At 34.2% G+C, this 23,689-nt stretch overlaps 2 protein-coding genes across 9 annotated transcripts in view; one reads left to right on the top strand and one right to left on the bottom strand.

Annotated features, from left to right (window-relative positions):
- Nucleotides 1–4,623: 4,623 nt before the first annotated feature.
- clic5b (chloride intracellular channel 5b) lies at nucleotides 4,624–20,410 on the bottom strand. Of its 2 annotated transcripts, none has more exons than XM_051139255.1 (6): nucleotides 19,806–20,410; nucleotides 10,590–10,699; nucleotides 10,124–10,249; nucleotides 9,540–9,646; nucleotides 7,952–8,133; nucleotides 4,624–7,071 (listed from the first exon to the last, which is right to left on the bottom strand). In XM_051139255.1, the coding sequence occupies exons 1-6, from the start codon at nucleotides 20,292–20,294 to the stop codon at nucleotides 6,907–6,909; spliced, it is 1,179 nt and encodes a 392-aa protein (XP_050995212.1). In that variant the 5' UTR covers nucleotides 20,295–20,410; the 3' UTR covers nucleotides 4,624–6,906. The 2 variants fall into 2 exon arrangements, with proteins under 2 accessions (XP_050995212.1, XP_050995213.1); XM_051139256.1 differs by lacking the exon at nucleotides 19,806–20,410 and adding an exon at nucleotides 14,152–14,208.
- A 2,155-nt stretch (nucleotides 20,411–22,565) lies between these two features.
- Nucleotides 22,566–23,689, top strand: part of mark3b (MAP/microtubule affinity-regulating kinase 3b) — a 73,089-nt gene continuing 71,965 nt past the window's right edge. Inside the window, exon 1 of one of the 7 annotated variants that reach the window (XM_051139245.1) lies at nucleotides 22,566–23,440. In XM_051139245.1, coding sequence (XP_050995202.1) covers nucleotides 23,390–23,440 — 51 coding nt within the window. In that variant the 5' untranslated portion in view covers nucleotides 22,566–23,389. The remainder of the gene's footprint in view (nucleotides 23,441–23,689) is intronic. The other 6 variants (XM_051139253.1, XM_051139251.1, XM_051139252.1 and 3 more) reach the window with 6 other exon arrangements.

Below are 23,689 nucleotides of genomic sequence, written 5' to 3'. Positions count from 1 at the left end.
ATTGTGCTCTTATGTGGAGAGATATATCGTATGATGGAGCACCGAGAAGGAAACTCAGCTGTCCCGCTTTCGTACGCAGGCACCGAGTCATGTCTTAAATGAATTAGAGTCCTCTCAGGCGCAACTGTCTCCGCGTGCAGCCACATCCTGCCACTACAGGAAGAGCAACATTTCCATACTTAAATGAAAAACTGAAATGACAATCTGTTTTTACTGAGGCTGTAATCACCCTTTCTGCTCACCATATGATTCCATGTTAAAGGCTAATGAAGAAAATCTCTTTTACAGCTCTGGCTTTGATCAATCACTTTTGAGGAAAATAATAATACAGCAGGCTCCATTATTCAAAATGAAATATAGCCGAGTAGTAAATGTCTCATCTGAGAAAAAAAAAATAAAAAATCTGTGCATTCTCTGTACTGACAAATAAGGTCATTCTATAAAGGTGCTTTTTCACTTTGATAAAGTAAGATTCTGTAGAAACATTTACAAGATAAATAATGTTTAAGTACATTTTTTTTAAATGGTAACATCTAACTGGTATTAATTAAATTAAAAAATATTATTTAGCATCACTGAATTAACCTAAATACAAATGTATGCCAATAAAATGGGTTTTATGGGTTAAATCAGTTACCACTTTTTTATTGTTTCTGAAAGAAATGCATTGTGCTTTCTTAAATATAAGTTGTGATGTAATTAAATGTAATCATAAATTGTTTTATTGTTTATTTTGACATCAAAGCCTTGTGGAAATGTAAAATATTTAAAATAACAATGCTGAAAATGTCTGAAAATCTCTCTCTCTCTCTCTCTCTCTCTCTCTCTCTATATATATATATATATTTAGACATATTTAGATATAAAACTAAACAACAATCCAAAAAAGTTATATATACTGTATGTGTAATCTTTTTGGATTTTGTTTATTTTATTTTTAAAAAACAGCAAAAAAAAACAAAAAAAACAAACCAAAAAAACTAGCTGTTCAGTGTATACTACATTTACTATAAAAATAATATAAATGAAAAACATAAAATATAATATATCTAATCTTTTTTGTTTTTGCTTTTACTAAAAAAAAGTTGGCATTAGCTATTCAGTGACTTGTTGTTTTTACATATGTGTACATAAGGAATACAAATGACACCCTATTTGTAGAATAACCCCAGAAGTATCTGATTTCTCAGTATTTGTGAATCTGGAGCAGATCCGTATGACAGGGTTCCTACTAAACCCTACTGCTCCGCTTTGATGTCCAGTTCGTCTGCCAGACTGGAGCTCTGCAGAGCCAGAAATCCCTCTGGTTAGGTCGTCAGCTTTCTACCGAAGCCACAGGCGTGTGCCTGTCAGATCAACAATCTCCATCAAATCCCACTGCATGTCAGTCACATGGCAACTTCATTACGATTGTGAGGAAAAACCTGATATTTTGTTTCTCCAAGAAAAACCTGGATTTATGTTTCTTCCACTTTGTCCTAATAAAAATGATATAATGCATTTGTGTCAGAATTCTGGAGACCAGTTCATTCTAGTAGACCACAAATCAACAGTAAACTTTCATGTGATCCTAAAAACTAAATATTACTGAAATCCAAAGAGGAACTGCAAACATACAACCAAAATGAGGCTAAATAGGGTGACTCGCAAGAGTCTTAGAAGTTCAACAATAATATATGGTTTTGTATACTCAATAAATCTGACGATATCCATTTTTTACTGTTGCTAGCTTTAGAACTGACTGTTGTTTATATGGTCAAGTCACTCAGACACTAACAGACGCTCATTCAAACATTGATTCATTCTCAACTGTCACTGATTGTGGTAATTTAATACTTTCTTCAACTGGTTCACAATCCAACCTTTGTTTGGACACAGTTGTGTACAATTTAAGATATGTGTCTGGCTGTGCCACAGACACATTGGTCAAAATGTGATTAGAATGTCGTGTAGCTATAATATCTCCATCTGCTGGATATGTTCTGCAACTGCATACCTTGAAAAAGGTATAATACAGGGGTGCTCAACCCTGTTCCTGGAGATCTGCCTTCCTGCAGAGTTCAGCTCCAACCCTGATCAAACACACCTGAACCAACTAATTAGGATCTGAAGGAGCACTTGATAATTACAGACAGGTGTGTTTGATCAGGGTTGGAACTAAACTCTACAGGAAGGTAGATCTCCAGGAACAGGGTTGGGCACCCCTAGTTTAAAACAACATGAAGGTGATGAAATAATCACAAAAATGGTTTATCGTCAATTATTTTTAAAATTAAAATTCCATCTAAAAAAATAAAAATAAGTGTCAGCTATAGCAAGAAAAAGAGCTAAATGCTGTTAAGAAAACATTTATTTTAGGGAAAAAATCATATTTTTAAAATAAACGCTTTTGTGCGTATTTAAATAAATTTTATTCCAATGTTACTTTGGCATTTAGTTAAAATAAAGATACGCAAATAATATATATTTTACGTTGGGTTTAAATTAGTTTAATTCTTAGCTAACTTGCAAAATAAATTACCTCAGGGTTCTCAAAGAATCTGATCTGTTCTTTATTCAAAATTAATAAGCCTTGAGAAAACTTTATATTATCCACCTTATTTTATTCGTAAGAAAGGGTGCAGACATTTGTAAATTTAATGTTGGCTTCCAACTGTACAAAAACTCGTTTTGCTGCTCGATATTACAAATGTGTGTGTTTTACCACATTGTTTTAATGTATTTTTCTACAGCACTAATGAACCTTAGGTCTCACCCATTCACAGAAAACCGCTGTCTGCCTAATAATTTACCATGGTTTTACTACAAAAAAAAAAACAAACAAAAAAACATGGTTATTATAGTTAAACCATGGTAACCACAAATTAACCTTGTGTTTGCTACACTAACCATAGTTTAACCATGGTAATTATTTATAGTATAACAAAGTGGTTATACAAATGGCAATCAACACGCCAAAAAACATTTAGGCCTACTTTATTAACTATAATAAACCATGGTTCATTTTCGTAAGAGTAACATTAGTACGAATGCTTGTTTCCGCCAGCCATTAAAAAAATAACAATAATTTGAAAAATTTAATTCCAACTTATCTTACAATTCTTTTTTCCCTCACAGTTTCATCAGAATTGCAAAACACAAACTTGCAAATGGGGAAAACTCAGAATTGTGCAGTGTAAACTCGCAATTACAAGTTTAAAACATGCAATTGCAAAATATAAGTTTGCAATTCTAAGAAAAAATTTATGAATTGAAAAAAAAATTCTGAATTGTGAGATATAAATTTACAAAAAAAGTCTGAATAGTGAGTGAAAAAGTCGTAATTACCATTTTTACTTCATGGTGAAAACAAGCTTCCATACATCAGTGATATTTCAGCTGAATTTTGCGGACAAAAGGGTCCATTGTCAATAGCGAAGCAATGTATGAAGCACAGATCACTCAAAAGTCACTTTCACACCAAGTGCTTTTTTGTTAGTCAGTGTGGTGAATTTGCATGCGCAACTGGAGCATGAATGAAATCTTTTGCTCTCAAGTGAACTTCCCGAACACGCAGATGAAAATTAATGGATTTCATCCACAAAATTTCTCAGGGCAGCCCTAAATGTGTCTGCACCTTTATTGTGTGGAAAAGAGCTGCTGACGCATTCCTCCAAAAGATTTCCTTTTGTTGCACGGTAGGAAAAAAAAATTTTTTTGATTAATTATTCCCTCCAAAAAAATTGATTTGCAAATCTGAGCATTGACTAGAGACAGTGAGCCACTCTCTCTGTAGGGTCTCCTTCTTGAGGACCTGTGAATCACTAGAGTCTGTGCAAACAGATTAGAGTTACAGCCCTGGACCAGAGTGAGACATGTTTGACATTAATGCCGCATTGTATATTATCAGAAACGCTGAATGTGGACGCAGAGATCCAAGGCAGAGAATGTTTAAGAACTAATTACGAACCAGCGAGGCACAAGACCTATAGCATATTTTCTTACTTGTGTGGAAAAATATAGCAGGCTCCATTTATTTTTCTGCACTGTTATTTCTGGATGGCTCCTACTTCGGGTAAATAGTCCCGTTCCCTATTGTAAATCTGACGGGCACAGGTCTTCGGAGACTTTTGAGGCTCTTTTAAGGAAAAATAGAGACAGGCTTGGATGGCTTTTGGCCATAATGAGAGAGTGGAAGCAAAGGGGGAGCTTTGATCCATGGCCTGAAAGCTCATGTTTAAATCTGTTAGCAGACATCACTCATCTTTGCCCACGGATGAAACGACCAGATCAAAGTCTGTTTCTTTGCGTTTAATGGACAATGAAACCCAGTTTAGATGTCTGTGTCATAGCAGCAGCTAATATAATAGCCCTTTCACCACGTTAGGAAAATATATGTACCTTTTTTAAATACATATAGGCCTACGTGCATATTTATCTTTAAAAACGTATCTAGACAGACAGACAGACTGATAGTCATATGCATCTAGTGGCTTAAGTGTCCAGAATGATCCAGAAACGTAACCGCACAATTAGCACTCATCATTCAATTACAATAAATATCCATTTCCTTAGAAACGGCTCCATAAAGCGGTATCAATTAGCAAAAACGTGTGTGCTGGGAAAAAGAAATAATGCAAGTCAAACTGTGAAAATATTATTTTATTCATAGAGCTTCACTCGGAATAGGCCTCTCTGGCGCCACACTCTCATTTCATATCAAACGCTTGTCCAAACCACACAAGAGCAGGAGCTCCACAAGGACCTATCATGGGCCCTGTGATATTCCAGCAGTACTAAGTGGAGAGGAGGAGACCTGGACAGAAGCCCGATCAGATCCTTATTCTCCATTTCGCTGGACCGCTGCGTGCCGTGAATCTCCTTTCCATCTCAGCTCGTTAATTTCCCATAAACGGGGTTGTGAATAAATATTTAAGTATGATATATCCAGCGCTGATTGATGTTAAACACTTTGAGATAAGCCAAAATGAAATGAGAAGACAAAATGATATGAGTTGTGAGAAATAACAGAGGAAAGTCTGAACAACTTGTACTTTACAAGGAAATTACATGATGAGGCAATGAAGAATTGAGAAATTTCTATAAACCGTTTGCGGAAAGTCTGCTAGTCGCTTTAAAAGAGCAAGATACTCATGTAGAAATGATCATGGACAGCATTCATATGCTGTTATTTGCCACACTGCATTTCTTTAAATGAAGGCACATGTTAAATTAGCACCTCATTAAATAATTATGTACTTAATCATTTTTAGATATATGATTGCTTATGAAGCTGCCCAGGACAGACCAACCTTTGTCCTGCTGCTCACATGTATTTATCCGTTATACACAAATAATAATAAAAACATAACGGAAGGCAATATTGACAGACATTGTAAAACCACAGGAGAGATGAAAGTGAATAAATCTTACAGATTTGAAATACTTGAACAAGCTTTTTTTCAGCTGAAAGTAATTAGCGAGGTTATGTAATGCACCAATTCTTGAGTACTGGGACAAAATAGGTTAAACAAAAAAAGTGAAAAGTTTACACCTCCGTTCGAAAGTTTGAAGTTCGTAAGGTTTTTTCCCTTCTTTTCTTTTTTTGAATAAATTAATACTTTTATTTAGCAAGAATATATTACATTGATCAAAACTGATCTGAAGATTGCAAATAAAGCTTTAAATTAAATTAAATTAAATTAAATTAAATTTAAAAATAAAATTAAAATTAAAATTAAAATTAAAATTAAAATTAAAAATTCAAAATTAAATTAAAATTATTGTTTCCACAATAATATTAATCAGCACTAGTATTTTAACACTGAAAATAATAATGTTGCTTAAGTATCAAATTAGCATATTATAAGATTTCTGACGGATCATGTGACACTGAAGACTGGAAATTCAGAAAAATCAACTTTGCTATCACTGGAATAAATTTCATTTTAAAATATTTTCAAATATACTGTAATAATAATTTCCAATTTTGAACCACAAAGTATGCTTTAAAATATTAACTGAATTACATTTTTTTTTTCTGATTTTTCATAAGTTTAATATTAGGGCTGGCAAACAATCGCGATTAATCGCATACAAAATAAAAGTTTGAGTTTGAATAATATATGTGTGTGTACTGTGTGTAATTATTATGTATATATAAATACAAACACATTCATGTATATATTTAAGAAATATTTAAAAGTATATGTATTTATTATTATTTTTATAGAATTTATATTATAATATAAATAAAAATATTTTTTTACATAAATAACATATTTCTCTTAACTATATATATTAATTTGTGTGTTTTTATATATACATAATAATTACACACAGTACACAAACATATATTAGGCAAACTCAAACTTTTATGTTGTATGCGAGTAATCGTTATTAATCATTTGCCAGTCCTATTTAATATATATTTAGATCTTCATAAAGAAAGTCTCAAGTTGACGGAAGGTGATTTAGCTGTTGTGAGTGATAATGTCATATGTACAGTACCCTTTCATTTGAATCATATAAAAATGATGATGTGTTCTAGTAAATACTCTAGTGACAATTCATTTTGATGCAGTTAAAGTTGAGGAACATTTTGTTCCATGTCTCAAGAATCAGTGCATGATATGATAAATAGAATAAAACAGGAAGAACAACAGACAACAGTAATGTGAAGTCTCTTTAAATAGAGATACAATAGCAACTCGCTTGGGACAATGTTTATATGAGATGAGTAAGAGCTGGTGAATATGCATAATAATTATATTAGACCACCAGTCTTGACTGATTATCAGGACCCTGGATGAATGAAACTACTAGCTTGTAGTTTGGGATCAACAGCTTTGAATTATATGAAAAACATCATCTCTTGCCCAAGAAAAGATCTACCCAAGTCTATGTGTGTCAAATTTGTTCATCTATTTACTTAGTTAGCCTCTTAGCCACATCCTTATATGCTAATTCGATCTCGTTGTCGGCGGCACAGGTGTTGGTGAACTCTTCTTGTGCATACGCACTGTTCAGGTAACGCCACACACCTGTCAAATCGGTGGGAATGTCATAGTTCCGATATTTCTTGGCAACGACCTGAAAAAAAGTGGATGGAAAATAGATGGAAATTACATTTTTAGTGTCAGTAAGATATCTTTTTTTAAGAAATGATTGCTTTTATTCGGCAAGGATGCAATAAATAATCAAAAGTGACAGCAAAAATATTTATGTTACAAAATATTTCTATTTCAAATAGATGCTGTGCTTTTGCTGTTCTTTTCAAGTGTATCACGGTTTCCATAAAAATATTAAGCAGCAACTGTTTTCAACATTTATAATAATAAAAGATGATTATTGAGCAGCAAATCGGCATATTAGAATGGTTTCTGTAGGATCGTGTGACACTGAAGACTGGAGTAATGATGTTGAAAATTCAGCATTGCATCGCAGGAATAAATTACATTTTAAAATTCAAATAGAAAACAGTTATTTTAAACTGAAAAAAAAAAATATTTTTTACTATTTAAATACGTGTAGCTTTGGTGAGACTTCTTTCGAAAACATTTAAAAATCTTGCAATCTCAAACTCGACGCAAAAGGCAGCAACAAATGCACGTGTACATCTATCCACTGTAATTACAGGAGTAAATTCCCCTCACTTAACTGTAGGGAACTCCAAAGTCACAAAAAATACACAAAACTACACTGAGTTAAAGTTGTTTTTCTTAAAAGATCAAATAACGAGCATTATTATGGGTTGAGGTTTTGCTGGTTAGCAATTTCCCCCTAAATGTCATAACTACACAATCTGGCAGCAAGCTGCTTCTTCTCCATTGACTGTCCTCCACGAGTGCAAATTTCTGCCAAAATTGTCATTGAGATGAATGAGAATGCTAACGGATAGCTCTATCCAGGTATTACTGGAACACTGCAGGCCAGCTATAGTGACAAGTCCCCCCTCAGCGCTTCAGCTCACCTTCACTATGTGGAGCTTTGGCAGCAGGTTGCAGTCTGCCAGAGTCAGCTCATTCCCATCCAGGAACTTGCGGTTGGAGGCCTTTTCCTCCTCCATGCTGTCGGCATCTACCTCATCAGGCAAGGGACTGTTCAGGTAGTCATCCAGCTTCTTGAGTGCCTTTGTCAAACCAGTCTTCAGACCTAACAAAACATCACACACATATTAATAACCAGTGTGTTTATTGTATTTGATGGTGAATGGTAAAATGAGTGTTGCCAAAAATTCTGGAAAAATATGTATGTTGGTGACCATAAGAGCTTTAGTTATTTTATTACATTTTATTTTATTGTGGTGTTAATCTGATTAGGTTGCCATTAGACTGTTTTTTCTTATTAGTGTTATAATTTTAATACAATATATACATTTACAATGACAGTATATGCACTCCCATTCAAAAGATTTTTTGAAAGATGCTCATCAAGGCTACATTTATTTGATCAAAATAAATAAATAAAAAGTAAAAGATGTAATACGGTGAAATATTATTACAATTTAAAATGTTTTCTATTTTAATATATTTTCAAATGTAATTTATGGACTTCTTATTAGTGTTGAAAACTTGAGTGAATCTTGTGAATCTTTTTATATATATATATATATTTTTTTAAATTTCCTTTTATTTATTTTATAAATATTTCATATTTCTATGTATGCATTTAAAATTATCATTATTATTTAAAAAAGCATTTTCTTTGTCTGTACCAGGTTCCATGTGTACGTTGTTTAAATTCTGCCTAAACTGCAAATATTTAAAATATCAGTCATCATGGGCTATCAAGCACAACAAAAAAGTTTTAAATATTAGAGTAGTTTGAGTAAGATTTTTTGAAAGATAACTCTTATGCTTACCAAGGCTGTATTTATTTGATCATAAATAAATAAGTAAATACATAAATAAATGCAGTAATACTGGGAAATATTTTCAAATGTAATTAATTGACTTCTTAGTATTAGTGTTGAAAAAAAAGTAATATATTTTTTATTTAGCAGCACAACTGTTTTTGTTTTTCAGGAATCTTTGATGAATGATTTACTTCAAATGTAAACTTTTATAAATGTCTTTACTGTCACTTTTGATCAATTTAATGGATCTTGCTAACTGAAAGTAGTATTTTCTTCTAAAAAATAACATACTGACCCCAAACTTTTAAATTGAAGTGTAAATATTAAATATTTCTATGTATGTATTTATTATTATTATTATCATATTTTATCATCTGTACCAGGTCACATGTGTACGAATATTCAAAATATTAGTCATTACATCAATCACAACAAAAGTATAATAAATATTAGAAATATTTATCGCATCAGCCAGAATGTCTATATCAGAACATCCCTACTGAAAACGCAACCAATTTTTAAAAAAAAGTGAGCACAAGTCAGTTCTAATACATTCAGTGCTAAAATATGTAGGATGTTTACAGAACTATGTATTCCTTATAGAGTTAACTGAATTTAACTTTGCCTAGTTTCAGTGTCCTGACCAAAAAACAATAAATCCATTCATTCATTCAATCAGTTTGATCCAGTTTGACATGCATACCTTCATTCGCATCTGGCTTAGTGTTTTTTATGAAAGCTGAGAACTTTGCAAATATGTCATTCCCAGCTGTGTTTGACTCCCTGTGCCTGGCTGCGAGTTTGGGGTACCTTGGACACAAGGAAAGGTACATAGAAAAACATGTGTCAGTATTCTTTACAGTTCTAGCTCTCAGTGGTTTAATGTGATGTTTAATACAATATACATTGCAAAAAAAAAAAAAAAAAAAAAAAAGTCTAGAGCTGCGGTTCTTAACTGTTGGGTATTGATCCAAAAATGGGCCGTAGACCTGTTCTCGAAGGCCTTAGACAACGGCGAAAAAAAAAATTATGCTAAATGCAAACAATAAAATAAATCATGAAAATAAATGCTAATAAAGTGTTGTGAACTTTGCACTAGACATGCTATTCTTAGTAATATTAATAGATTTAAATGTTGTTTACTTTTGTATGCTAAACAATTTTGGTGCCGTGTTTGACCGTGATTGATGAAATCTGGTTCCTGAAGCAAAACTAGTTAGAACCGCAGGTTTAGAGTTTCTATACAGTCACGATTTGTCTCAAGTGTATTTGTAAAAATGAGCTTACTTTGGTGGTGCCAAAACCTCCTCCAGAAACTCCTCGATCTTGTTAATGTCTGTCTTCACCTCACCGTTGAAGGTCAGGAAAGGAGGGTGAGTGCCTGGAGCCAAATTGTTCAAATCAGCTGGTTTCCTTAACAAAAAGTAATTATAACAACATTTTATGAATTTTATTACTCAACCAGCATTTTGCATGGCGTTGCATAAAAATTGTAGATTCCATTTTGTTATTTCCAAAGGATAAAATTCTGAACTATATTTTTCTGGTTTGAGCTTTGACAGGCAAAATGGATTATATTTGAACAATATTACCTAGAACTGGCTGCATAGAATTTTTTTTTAGAGTTTTCCATTTTAATATCCCATGGAAATGTCATTTAATAACATGAAGACGTGGCATTTGTTACTGACATTTATATAATATAATTAATCATGTTTTGTGTACTTTGATCTCAGATTAGTAAAGTTCTCACCTCTTCAGGTCGACAGTGGTGACATTGAACACCACACCTTTGAGCCAGAGGATCATGAAGAGGCGTTGGGAGAACGGACAGTTTCCGATGCTCTCGCCATCACTACCAGCCTACAAAGACAAAAACATATCTTTACAAATACATCACATCCTCCAGAGATCAGAAAGTCTTAATTTATCTTTATTCCAATAACATGAGCCAAAGATGTGGTGGAGACAACAACTCATGTTGTAAAGCAAAGAGACTGGATTGAGAATGATAAAGTCTCATAGCGCCCCCTGCTGCTGATTCAATGTTTCAGTGGACAATTACAACAGAGTTTACCTGAAGTGTAATTACAACGATTTTTTTAAAGTAAAATAAAATAAGATATAAATAAAATAAGCTAAAATAAAAACCTTGTTTAACTACAGGCTAATAATACAGGTAACTACAGGTAATATATATATATATATATATATATATATAATGTGTATGTGTGTGTGTGTGACCCTGGACCACAAAACCAGTCTTATGTTGCACGGGTATTTTTGTAGCAATAGCCAAAAATACATTGGATGGGTCAAATTTATCGATTATTCTTTTATGGCAAAAATCATCAGGATATTAAGTAAAGATCATGTTCCATGTAGATGTTTTGTAAATTTCCTACCGTAATTATATCAAAACGTAATTTTTGACTAGTAATATGCATTGCTATGAACTTCATTTGGATAATATTTGGATTTTTTTGCACCCTTAGATTCCAGATTTTCAAATAGTTGTATCTCAACTAAATACTGTCCTTTCCTAACAAACCATACATCAAAGGAAAACTTATTCATTCAGCTTTCAGATGATGCATAAATCTCAATTTCGAAAAATTTACACATATATATTACTCAGGAACTCAAATGTTATTTAGTTACTATTTGTGTGAGGTGTGATTTTTATTAGACCTTAATTATTAATCCCTATTGATTTCGCAATTTTGTGAAGTGAATGCCTTAAAGGGACAGTTCACCCATAAATGAAAATTCTGTCATTATTACTAACCCTCAAGTTGTTCCAAACCTGTATGTGTTTCTTTCTTCTGCTGAACACAAAAGAACATATTTTGACTACCATCAACTTGAAAGAACAACATTAGGATGATTAAAATGATGACAGAATTTTCATTTCAGGGTGAACTGTCACTTTCATTTGGTTCATTTTTATGTGAGGAACAGTTTACAGTGAAACACCCAAACAAAAGATATCTTAATGTTGCATTTTTGTTTAACAAACTTTTTTTTACAGTGAATGGTTTTAAGTTCATAATCATATTCTGATCAATATTTGTCAGACCACTGCAATACCATCATTGACTACCTAGAGGTCGCCGTCTTCCTTTAGAAAAACCCTGCTTTAGACTGGACATCACTAAACTGGGACAAGTAGCAAGAACAAATGCTTGGACCACAAAATCAGTCATAAAGGTAAATTTTTTGAAATTGAGATTTTTATATTGAGTGAATAAATAAGCTTTCCATTGATGGTTTGTTAGGATAAGACAATATTTGGCCGAGATACAATTATTTAAAAATCTGAAGGTGAAAAAAATCAGAATATTGAGAAAATCGCCTTTAAAGTTGTCCAAATGAAGGTCTTAGTAATGCATATTACTAATCAAAAATTAAGTTTTAATATATTTATGGTAGAAAATTTACAAAATATCTCTGTGGAACATGATCTTTACTTAATATCCTAATGATTTTGGCATAAAAGAAAAATAAATAATTTTGACCCATACAATGTATTGTTGGCTATTGCAGGGTCACAAATGTGCTTATGCTCATTTTAAATTCTTAATTGAAATGCATAATTTTTATTTACTCAACAATTAGCATTACAAGATTACACACACTCTGAAAAATGCTGGGCTGTTTAAACCCAACTTTGGGTCAAATATGGACTAACCCAACTGTTGAGTTAAAGTTTTAACCCAAAAGTTGATTTAGTCCATATTTGATCCAAAGTAGGGTTGAAACAACCCAGCATTTTTTGCAGTTAAACTACTTTAACTCATTATGGAGAGTACAAATGTCCCCGGTTATCAGTGAGTGACAGTGCTAATCACATTCACGCTGTTACTGTACGTTTCAGCAGTAGAGGAGATCAGGTGTCCCAAAACAGTGGCACCACTATCACGAGACTAGCTTTAGCTTACACTGTGACACAATACCCAGCACAATATGAATTATGCACACTGCATTCATTAACCGCAGGCCGGGTTGTATGAAGAACACAAGAGCGTGCTGTCAAATATATAATAGGTATACAGTGTCCAATAGCGGAAACAGTTGTATTTTGCATCTTTACTATTTTAACATAGTTTGTTTTCATTACACAGTTCAAAGGGAAACATAGGAGAAATACATTGCATAACACAGTCAGGTAAATGAGGCAGATGGTATGTGAAAGGTCAGGGTACTTCCATTTCCACTCATCTGTGCATTCTGGCAAATTCAGAAAAGAGAGAGAACTGGATGCAGAACAATGAGCCGCTATGATCTAGAAAGCGCAGGACAATAGGCCGTTTGCTATAGGACCGGTTGCTCTGTTGGATGGCAGTTCAGGGCTGTAAACAGACTGGGGTGGGACTGACTGACAATGCCTTGTGTACAGGATTTATACTGTTAAATAGAAAGATTAGTGCCTGGAAGAGGATTTGTTTGTGTCGAACATTTCTTTTTTTTAATTAAGTTGCCTCAGCATGGTTGCCGTATAATGCATTAATTATATAATCAATAGTCAAGCATGTAGAAATGCATTGTCAGTGTTTAAGACTTTTCAAAAAATTTCTGCTACTTTCCAACTGTATTTAGATCCAATAAGCTTATTGTATTGTTTGCAATGATAGATATTACTTTTAAAAAATTGTATTTATTTTGCATTTGTGTTTGATGAAAAAACTGTAGTTTAATAATGGTTGCAGATCTTATATCTAACTGATTGTATGCACAGTATATCAGTAACATGTATATTTATTGCTACTGTGAATGCTCATTTTCCTTGTTAAAGTTCATCTTAAATATTTAAATAATAAGTACATTTAATAACATTGTTAAATGAAATCTTCAGCAAATTTGACTATGAATATCCATTTTTCATGCTGTACATTACAGTACAGTATACTTTTAGAATTCAAAATGACTTTAGTTTTCAGTGTTTTTTTTTCAATTAGTATAAAATAGTACAAATTTCTTTAAAAAGTTATATTTAGGCAAAATGCTTTCATTTTTATTGACCGTAACATGAAAAATAATTATTAGTTTATTTTTGTGTCAGATTTATAATATCAGTTTTTATTTTTAAAACTACTGAGGGTATATTCTTTGAACACCATCTTTTTATGCATTCAATGGTCTGTAAACCCATGTGCAAGAACTAATGGCATTCAAACATTACTCTACTTACAACCTGGTCATGACCTTAATCAAATACGCACACGTTACTCTAGAACAACTATTGAGTTACAATGACTTTATATAAGCCTTATAACTCCATGAAGCTCACTCTAATGCTAGACTTTTCTCCTTACCTTGACAAATAACTCAATATCAGGTTCTTGACCGTCTCCCATTGTAGATACTGTCTTAGATTCAGGTATCTCTCCTGATCTGTCACCTACATCCTCCCAGCCGTAATTTGCAGATATTTTGGGTTAAATGTCAATGTTTAGCTCTCTTAGATTCTGTTTGTTCTACTCTTGACGGGCAGCCAGTGGCACCAGGTGTTGTGATGTCAGCTCAAGCCCAGATGAAAGATGAATCTAGCGCTCTCCCAAACACGGGTGATGTGAAAGAGAGATAGGTGAGAGCCTTTAGTTGGGGGCGGGGCTTTACTTTGCCACACCTCTGCCACAAATAGCTCTGATGAGCTTGAGTGACAGATGTGAATAAACCAGAACTGTGATGTTGAGAGATGACTTTGAAACCATCTATGGAGGTTTATGTTTGAAATAGGCACCTAATTTAATATGTACTGCATGTAAAATTTCACGTCAAAAAGACTCATTGTTTAGAGTCTCTGTCACTAAACTCATGCACCATCTTGTCCCTGTGTAACTATGTGACATGTTCATGGCCCAGAAACTCTGAGTAGAGGAATGAACCACATGCATTTTTAATGCGGTCCGAGTCCCAGGCAGCATGCTGGCAGGCAACGGCAGGTTATATTTGATCATCTTGTGGAGCCCAGGAGAATAAGATTCCCTGTTAAATATTTTATGAGCTGGCTTTGGTTTATAGCATTAATTTGCGTTCAAAGTTTTCGGACGTGACTGATATGAACCTGTGAAATGAAGATTACTCAATTTGCTTCCTAAAATAGAACTGACTATCCTAGATGTGAGTGAAAATTATATGTCAATACTTAATAAGAAAACCACTATTACTGTGTGTAGTCTGTTTCTTTAGCTTCAGACTACAGTTAAACTTGTACATGTGGAGTGCAAACCATAAACCGTTTTTTTTATAAAAAACGATAAACGATAAAATAAAACAAACAAAATAAAACATAACTTTTTATTTCAGCTAGGTTCCAAGGCAACATTTCTCATTTCAATTTAATGTGATGTAGTAAGACAACTAAAAATGATACAGTATACAGACGTATATAAAACAAAAGCTACCAAAAAAAAAAAAAAAAAAGTAAATTTATTAAAATTGATTTTGTTAAAAAATGTATCCTAAATAAGGACCCTAGTAAGATGTTGAATATGAATTGAATTTGATTTTGGGATTGGTAGGTACATAATGGCAGACAACAGACATTCAATTGTTTCATCAAAATTGTTGCTAGGGACAATTTAGTAGTCACTAGATATTGGTAGGCTATTGTCATAGCGTCCCTAATGAATTCTACGCCCTTTGAAATCGTAACAAGCAATGACCGACTTTGGAAATGATACATTTTGGAGTGCAAGTGTGCATTAAATTTGAGTGCATTAAATTCAAGAAGTGATTTGGGAACTCGCTTCGAAGTTCCAATCTGAATAAAAAAATTCACAAACCTATCCCGAAGTTCCGATCTATCAAATGATTCTCAATACACTTTGAAGTCTCAATTGGAATCAAATGATTTGCGGCCCGCTCTGAAATCCAGATCTGAATCAATGGATTTGTGATTCGCGCTACGAAGTTCTGATCTGAATCAAAAGATTGACAAACCCGCTCCGAAGTTCCGATCTAAAACAAAAATGATTCTCAATACGCTTTGAAGTCCCAATCAGAATCAATGGATTTGCGATTCGTGCTCCGAGGTTCCGATCTAAATCAAATGATTCACGATAAGCGCTCTGAAGTCCTGATCTGAATGAAGTGATTCGTGATACACAAAGTGCTGTTCTAAATCGAATGATTTGCAAACCTGCTCCGAAGTCCCCATCTAAATCAAATGATTCTCGATACGCTTTTGAAGTCGCAATCAGCATCAAATGCTTTGCGAACCTGCTCCGAAATCCCAATCTGAATCAATGGATTTGCGATCCACACTTCAAAGTCCCAATCAGCATCAAATGATTTGCGAACCCACTCCGAAATCCCAATCTGAATTAATGGATTTGTAATCCACACTCCGAAGTTCCAATCTGAATCAAATAGTTAACGATAAGTGCTCCGAAGTCCTGATCTGAATTAAGTGATTCATGATACACAAAGTTCCGTTCTAAATCGAATAATTTGCGAACGTGCTCCGAAGTCCCTATCTAAATCAAATGATTTGCGATACACACTTTGAAGTCCCGATCTAAATAAAATGATTCACGATCCAATTAAAACGCTTCGAAACAGTGAATCATTTTGCAACGCATTTACATTGAATCATTTTGCCAGTTTACTGCTAACTAGTGAAAGCACTCCATTAATATGACGAGCTGCACCTCAAAATGCATGTTGGATGGAATGTGCATTATGATTGAGTTTGTAGCTAAATTCACTATATTTTAAATTGTTTGACCATTGCAATTCGTTTTCCGACAGTTCAATAGGAAATCAGTCGAAAGCATCCAGTCATCTCACACCATTTAAGTAAATGTTAATAAATATTTGCGAAATTATTGTTGTGTCTGATTGTATTAGTTTATATATAGAATTCAAACGGCATAACAACATAAAGTTAAAGAGGGTAAACTCTGTCATTCAACTGAGCGTTGGTCATATGTTTTAAACACTTTGGCTACCTTATATGTTCTTACTCCACCCATGTATGAAATGTGCGTCATTGAAAGTGCGCATTTACTATCAATCAGTGGTATGACGTATGTGACCCTGGACCACAAAACCAGTCATAAAGGTCAATTTTTAGACATTGAGATTTATACTTTTATCCTTTCCATTGATGTATGTTTGTTAGGATAGCACAATATTTCAAAATATTGTGAAAATCGCCTTTAAAGTTGTCCAAATTAAGTTCTTAGCAATGTATATCACTAATCAAAAATTAAGCTTTGATATATTTACAGTAGAAAATTTACAAAATATCTTCATGGAACATGATCTTTACTTAATATCCTAATGATTTTTGGCGTAAAAGAAAAAGTGTTCATTTTGAGCCATACAGTGTATTGTTGGCTATTTCTACAAATATTCTCGTGCTACTTATGACTGGTTTTGTGGTCCAGGGTCACATATTGCAGATGCAGCCTAAATTACAACAACAATGGTTACATAAACATATATTTAATTGTTTGGTCAAGATTATTGCTTGGGACAATTTCGCAGTCGCTGGATATTGGTAGAGGCATGTTCCCTAGCGTCCCTACTAAATTCTACGCCCTTGGAATTTGGACATTATTAACTTCATCACACTTCTGGTAATGTGCTGTGTGTGGTACATCTGAATGCAGCATTTATTATAGTTAGCTGAACAGCCTCCTCTACTGGTAGAATAACAATGTTCATGCTACAATATGGGAATCAGTTGGCAAGTGGCATTTGATTCTTTGCTTGAATCACTATACGACAACTAATAATGCTTCATAATACTTTTGTTGTAAATTAAACCTGACGCAGACTTTCCATAAAAGCAAGCAGGAAAGTGGGAAATTTCCTCAGTTTTTCAAACGCCATACCGCAGGTTACATCACTGAAGAAGATCACATTTCACCTTAGATGAGTTGGATTATAAGTTATGTAATGCCACTGGATGAAGAAATTCAGATTGGACTCCAAGTGAACATCCTCAGTAACAGATGAGCCCTTTTTATGGCTCAGTTCCCAACTGGTTAAATGTAATCACTGCAGTGAATAATTAACTTCTACATCGTGCACATTTGTTCGGGTGTTTTGGCTAAGACAAACTACTAGTGTTTTAAAATACGTATTTTAAATGTTCAAGGTCACACTTGAGGAATCCTTTACAGCCTGATGTTCTTCTAATCAAAGGAGCAATTGTGTGGGAGGATCTGATTATCTGTATCTCATTATCACATTGCTAATGCTGCTTGACATTTACAAGACAGAAATGTCAAAAAACTAAATAATTTTTCCCCTTTATTAAATAGATTTTAATTTACTATATATAGAATTCCAAATATGCATTTTAAAATGTCAATATTGGACCTAATCACTAACATCCAACATCTGTAACATTTAGTAAAGGCGGCAATGTAAACTTTAATCACAACCGTCTGCCTTTTACAGGTCATTGCCCCATTATATGCCGCCAGCAAGATTAAATTCATAACCAAGGCCAACATTTACCTCACAAATGCTGTTATGGATTTTTGTTTGCAATAATTTATGTGAGTTCTCCTGCAGGCTTTGTAATAAAGGTAGCCTTGTGCTGTGCTGCTCAACAACAACTGATACTCCTTTATTCCTGCTTTTTTATGACTATATGTGGCCATAAAGTAGTTATGTAATGTTTGAATTGTTCTGTGTGTTTCTTAAGAGCAAAACATTTGCCACACCCAGGTACATCTATGTCAGTGCATCCAATTTTCAAGTAGGAACCGATAAATATTAAATTCTTCTTGATGCCATTGTTTGTGTAACACATTTGACATAAAATATAATGTAAGCATTAACAGAAAAGTCTCAATCTTACAATCACAGTGGCTCAGTCTACTGAGTGACCACATCCTGTACACAAACTAAAGTGTTCTTCTATCAAAATCAAAGAGTAGCCATGAGATGATTTACTCAGGTCAGGAGTTCACCCTGGTTTCTATGACTGTACGGATCCCCAAGTTAATGATTGTCCACATTGCCTGTCAGTGAACCTTCCAAAGGAAATGCAATCAGGATGTCCAGTTCTGACATTTACTGACTGTGAACAAGTACAGAAACGTCTGAAAACTTAATTCAAGTTAATGATCAAGAGGAAAATCTTACCTGAATGATCATACCAGTCTTTTTAGTAAATTTTAGGCCATTGTGCTTAACATTGATTTCTATCTGTTAAATCATTAACTACTTGCAACATTAACCTGTCTGGGATATTTACATCCATTCTCTTCATTCAAACTTGTTTTAACTGCATTTCAGTCAGCGTGACTTTCTTTTGTGTTCTTGAATGTGGACTCAAAACTATTTCTTATTTACATAAAATAGAATTCATAATGCCAAAAATAACTTTGGAATGAGGTTTTGATTGAAATGCCAATGTCAAATAAAGACAAATTAACAAATTAATTTTAATTTGATTTAACAATAATTTGTTATTATTTATTATTACTTAATAATAATTATGATTATTATAAATTGTTTGCATATTTTGTCATTTTTAGTATTTTGTTTATGTAAATAAAAATACAATTAATTTAAAATTGTATTTAAAATACTCAATAACAAACATTTTTAAAACAAAGTTAAACCAAATCGAATGTAATAACATGTTACTAATTTTTAAATAAATATATACATTTTATTTAATTTCGCGTAAAATAAAATATAGAAACATAAATTGTATTTTTTAAGTATTTAACACCTGATTTTACATGCCGGAATTAAACACGTTATGTATTATAATTTAGGAATAACGCTGGGCGTGTGAACAACGGTTTAACAATTTATTTTCAGGCTGTCTCCGCATTGTCTTCAAGGGCCAAAGGTGAGCAGAAATATGAATGCTATCACAAACCACACCCAGCTGACCTTCAGACTCGTGTAATACCATCTTTAATGCCTTGTTTCTTTAATAAAATAAAAAGTTTGTTATTTTATGCAGTTGTCATAAACCAACAGCCCTTACCTTGACATAAAGCGCAATATTCGGCTGGTTAGGGTCGATAGCTGCAGGTGTCTCTTCCACGGGGCTGTTTGGCACGTCCTTCAGGCTGTAGTCAACTACCTCCTCGGGTTCTGGAGATCTGTCTTCTGGGAGACTGTAAGCCATGAGCAGGTCGTCGCTGGCCAGTGAGGGCTTATCATCACAAGGGTCTCCAGATTCCTCTGAAGATGAAGACTCGTAACCATCTCCATTAGGCATCTCGCTTTCGAGCTGCTCTCCTGCTTCACTGGAGGATGAACTGTGTTGAGATGTTCTTCTCGTATTCATGTATTCAGGAGACGGATGATTGACCGTGCTGTACAACGGTTCCTCCTGAATTTCCTTACTCACGCCTTGATTCTCATATTTCGCCTCTGTGTTGATGTTTAGGGTCTCATACGGCTTCTCATATATGTTTTCTGCCGTGTCTTCGATTTGTTCATAAATGTTTTCTTGGACGTTTGCGGCCATGATTAGAGCTCTTCCAGGACTTTGGAGAAGTGCGAGGACGTCTGGAGAAGTTGGAAAGTCGAACCTCAGCCTTCACCTGTTGCAGCGGAAGATGACAGATCACTTATAAATGAACTTTGCTCCATGACTATGTCATAAAATGTGAGCAGTAAAAAAGTGACTCCCCGCTAGGTCTTCATATCCAATTGAAATCCAGCGAAAACGTAAACGTATTTCAATAGGCTATGTCTTTTTATTATTCATGTATTTTACCGCAAAATATTTATCATTAATAATGCTATACCAATAATAATTCAACCATGTTACCCACGTTATTGTAGTAATAAAAAATCGAACTAATAAAATGTTCTTTAATTTGTGGTAGGCTAATATAAGTTTATCGCAAACTACAATTTGGTCTCAAACGAGTTTTATTTGTTGAGGTTTATTTTTAAAATAAAATAAAATAAAATAATAAAATAAAAGAGATTTAGATCTCCTGAGATGAAGTCAAAATTTGTTTAGAAAAAAAGGATCAAAATTAAAACAACAATAATAATAACAATAATGCTTTAAAATATGTTTATTAATATATAAACAAGCAAATTAATAAAAAAGTAATTTGTACCCTTAATTAAAAATGTAATATTGACCACACACCTAATTAAGATCAGAAAGAATACTTGAATCTTAAATGGTATTGGCAACGCAGTGTTGCTTTGCGTTTTCCAAGATTTTGCTTTAAAATTCAGCTTCGCCACATATTAACAGACATCTGTCAGCATAATATCACACAAATGATTTGCTGGTCGTCATTTCTGAGCGAAGTCCGGGGAATAAGCTTATGTTTAAACACAGATGTGTTTATCCTGCATGTTCTGTTTTTTGTAACACACGACAAAGCCAGTCTTACCTGTTTGTGTGTAGCGTTATTCATTCGCTTGTTTGCTAAACAAAAAAAAAAAAAAAAAAAAAAAAAAAAAAAAAAAATCATAAGCTCTTAAACTTTCCTGAAACGTCTGTAAATTAAGTAGGCTAGGCTATAATTTTCAAACATTTCCAGTTGGACTGCTGTTCACACGAGCCTTACGCATAGCAGTTTAGATCTAGATTTATTATTTGAGTATATGTTACTAAAAACTGTTATCTAAGGACATTTATTTTTATGGGCATTTAAGGACTATAAAATTAGTTTTTATAAGTTAAAAGAAAATATAAAATTTTAAAAAATCCCTCCACCTGGTCTCATCTCTTGAATCCTTTATTGCTACTTTTTTATTGGTCTTCTTCCTCCCGGCTTTGCGTGTGTATCTCATTTTACGCTTTTTGCCATTAATCACAACCTCAAAAAGAAATGTTCATTTATGACCACTAGGTGGCAGTGAGCGATCAGGTTTATTGAGGATAACAATCTAGCATCACTAGTATCAGATAATTGCATTATAAAGATGCTGGGAAATATCCAAAATACGTTCTAACGTTTATTTTAATGCATGTATACTTTATATAAATCTTTTTGAAATTACATTCAATGCAGGACTGATTTGATGTTTGGGATGTTTGAGTATGTTAAATACACTGAAAAATGTTCATGTTGTGAGTTTGGACATTGGACACCCTTAAATAGTCTTAAATCAGTGAATTTATGACTAATGCTATGAAACCTTGTGATTTATTACCCTGGATGTATTTTTGAAGGGGTCCTACAGCCATAAATACATAAACATACATACATAAACTTGCGTGTCATTACATCAGTCATGTCAAACAGTCACACATTGGTGTATTAGTTTTGAATGCTGGAGATAGTCTGATTTGCAAATTCACTTCACTGGAAGAGGATGTTTATTTGAAGACCTTTTTTGTGATCATGTGAGAAAGTTCCCTTAACTTTCGTTGAGGGAAATTCAGTTTCACTGTACAAATCAGAGCTCATGCTGTTTATATTTGGATTAGTTTTTCCATTTGAGTAATGTGGTCACAGGTGCAGCACATCTTCTGTCATTTTTAGAAACAAAAAACCCCATCAAAATAGCATTTGTGGGTATGATATGTGTCTGTGTTGTTCAGACAACATCTGCCATGTGGCATGACAGTTTTGTTTTTCATAAAAAGCCTGTTTAAGCTCTGTACAAAAGAAACCTCAGTCAAAAAAGATGAACCTTTAATATAGTTAAGCACAGATAGATTACAAGAAAGCACTAGTGTAGTAATTTTCACTTTATTTATTTATTTAACCACAGTATTTACTTTGCACTCCAGTGTACTATGGCACATGTTTAAACATTCACTGTTTTTTTTTTTCCTGAACTATTTGTTACATGTTTTCCACATTCCTGCATGCTCACGGTCACGAACGTCACTGGGACGGGATCTGGCCATGAAGCACTGAAGTAGTTATTTTGCCGGGTTTTTGTGCGACAGGTACATTTTTCTCCTTAGTAATCACCCCAGCAACAACAAACAGCGCCGCGCCGGCCAATGAGCTTGTGCAGCCGCCTCTGTCCTCACTTCCTCCGGCTGCGCTGCGCTGGGTTTGGCTTGGCACCATCAGCCAGCACGCAGCCATCTTGGACGGAGCTCTATCTGGACTGGCGAACCCAACACTTCTGGATGGGAGGAATTTAATCAACCTGGAGTGATTTCGAGCATTTTGTCTGGAGCCAAGGGACGAAAGTGCGCATTCAGACAGCTTACCTCAAGATCCAGAACCGGTTTTATGCGGACGCCCCCCTCCCCTTTTCCTTGTCTGAACGCTGTGTGCAGTTTCTGAGGGGCCTGTGAACTGTTTGTGCTTGAGTTTACAATAGGCACTTGTGGCAAAGTTTTTTAAAGTAATCCAGAGCAGCATATTGGTTATGACCTGTTGGCTGCCAGGTCTTCGTGGAGAGTTGCGCCTTTGTGTCACCGGTGACCTGTTGTGCCGTTATGCGTCTGGATAAATTATTGCATTAATCTGGATCTTTTATTCGTGCTGGAATTTGCTGTTGATGTTGATCGAATCCATGATCTTCATCAGCTGGTGCCCGGCAGCTGTCCACCCTGCGAACTGAAGCTTGCTGTGATCAGACAGACTTGGACTGCAGGAACCACTTTGGAGATAAAGACACATTAAAATGTCAACTAGAACACCACTACCTACTGTCAATGAGAGAGATACAGAAAACGTGAGTATGAATTCCATTGAGGTTCACTGGAATTTCTTTGTATTTCACAGCCTGCAGTCATTTGGCTGTAAATTCATATCTACTTTTAAACTTCAGGGCGGGCGTACTCGCGTTGCATATGTTGATGATGACACTATTAGCGGGGTTGTGCATGTGTTTCCCACAGTTGTGACATTCTCTCACGTTAGGGATCTCATGGTTTTACATCGCTTCATAGGCAAGTAGTGTGTTCCGTCGCCGGTGTGACAG

Source organism: Labeo rohita, chromosome 20, assembly GCF_022985175.1.
Source record: "Labeo rohita strain BAU-BD-2019 chromosome 20, IGBB_LRoh.1.0, whole genome shotgun sequence".
NCBI lineage: Eukaryota > Metazoa > Chordata > Actinopteri > Cypriniformes > Cyprinidae > Labeo > Labeo rohita.
This window is presented reverse-complemented; position numbering and strand designations above follow the sequence as displayed.

Excerpts from the sequence above, each read along its gene's own strand:
- clic5b (XM_051139255.1), bottom strand. The coding sequence starts at position 20,294 with ATGGCCGCAAACGTCCAAGAAAACATTTATGAACAAATCGAAGACACG. Across the intron at positions 10,700-19,805 it reads ATATTGCGCTTTATGTCAAG|GCTGGTAGTGATGGCGAGAG; the intron begins GTAAGGGCTGTT and ends TTGTCTTTGTAG. Across the intron at positions 7,072-7,951 it reads CAAAGCTCCACATAGTGAAG|GTCGTTGCCAAGAAATATCG; the intron begins GTGAGCTGAAGC and ends ACTTTTTTTCAG.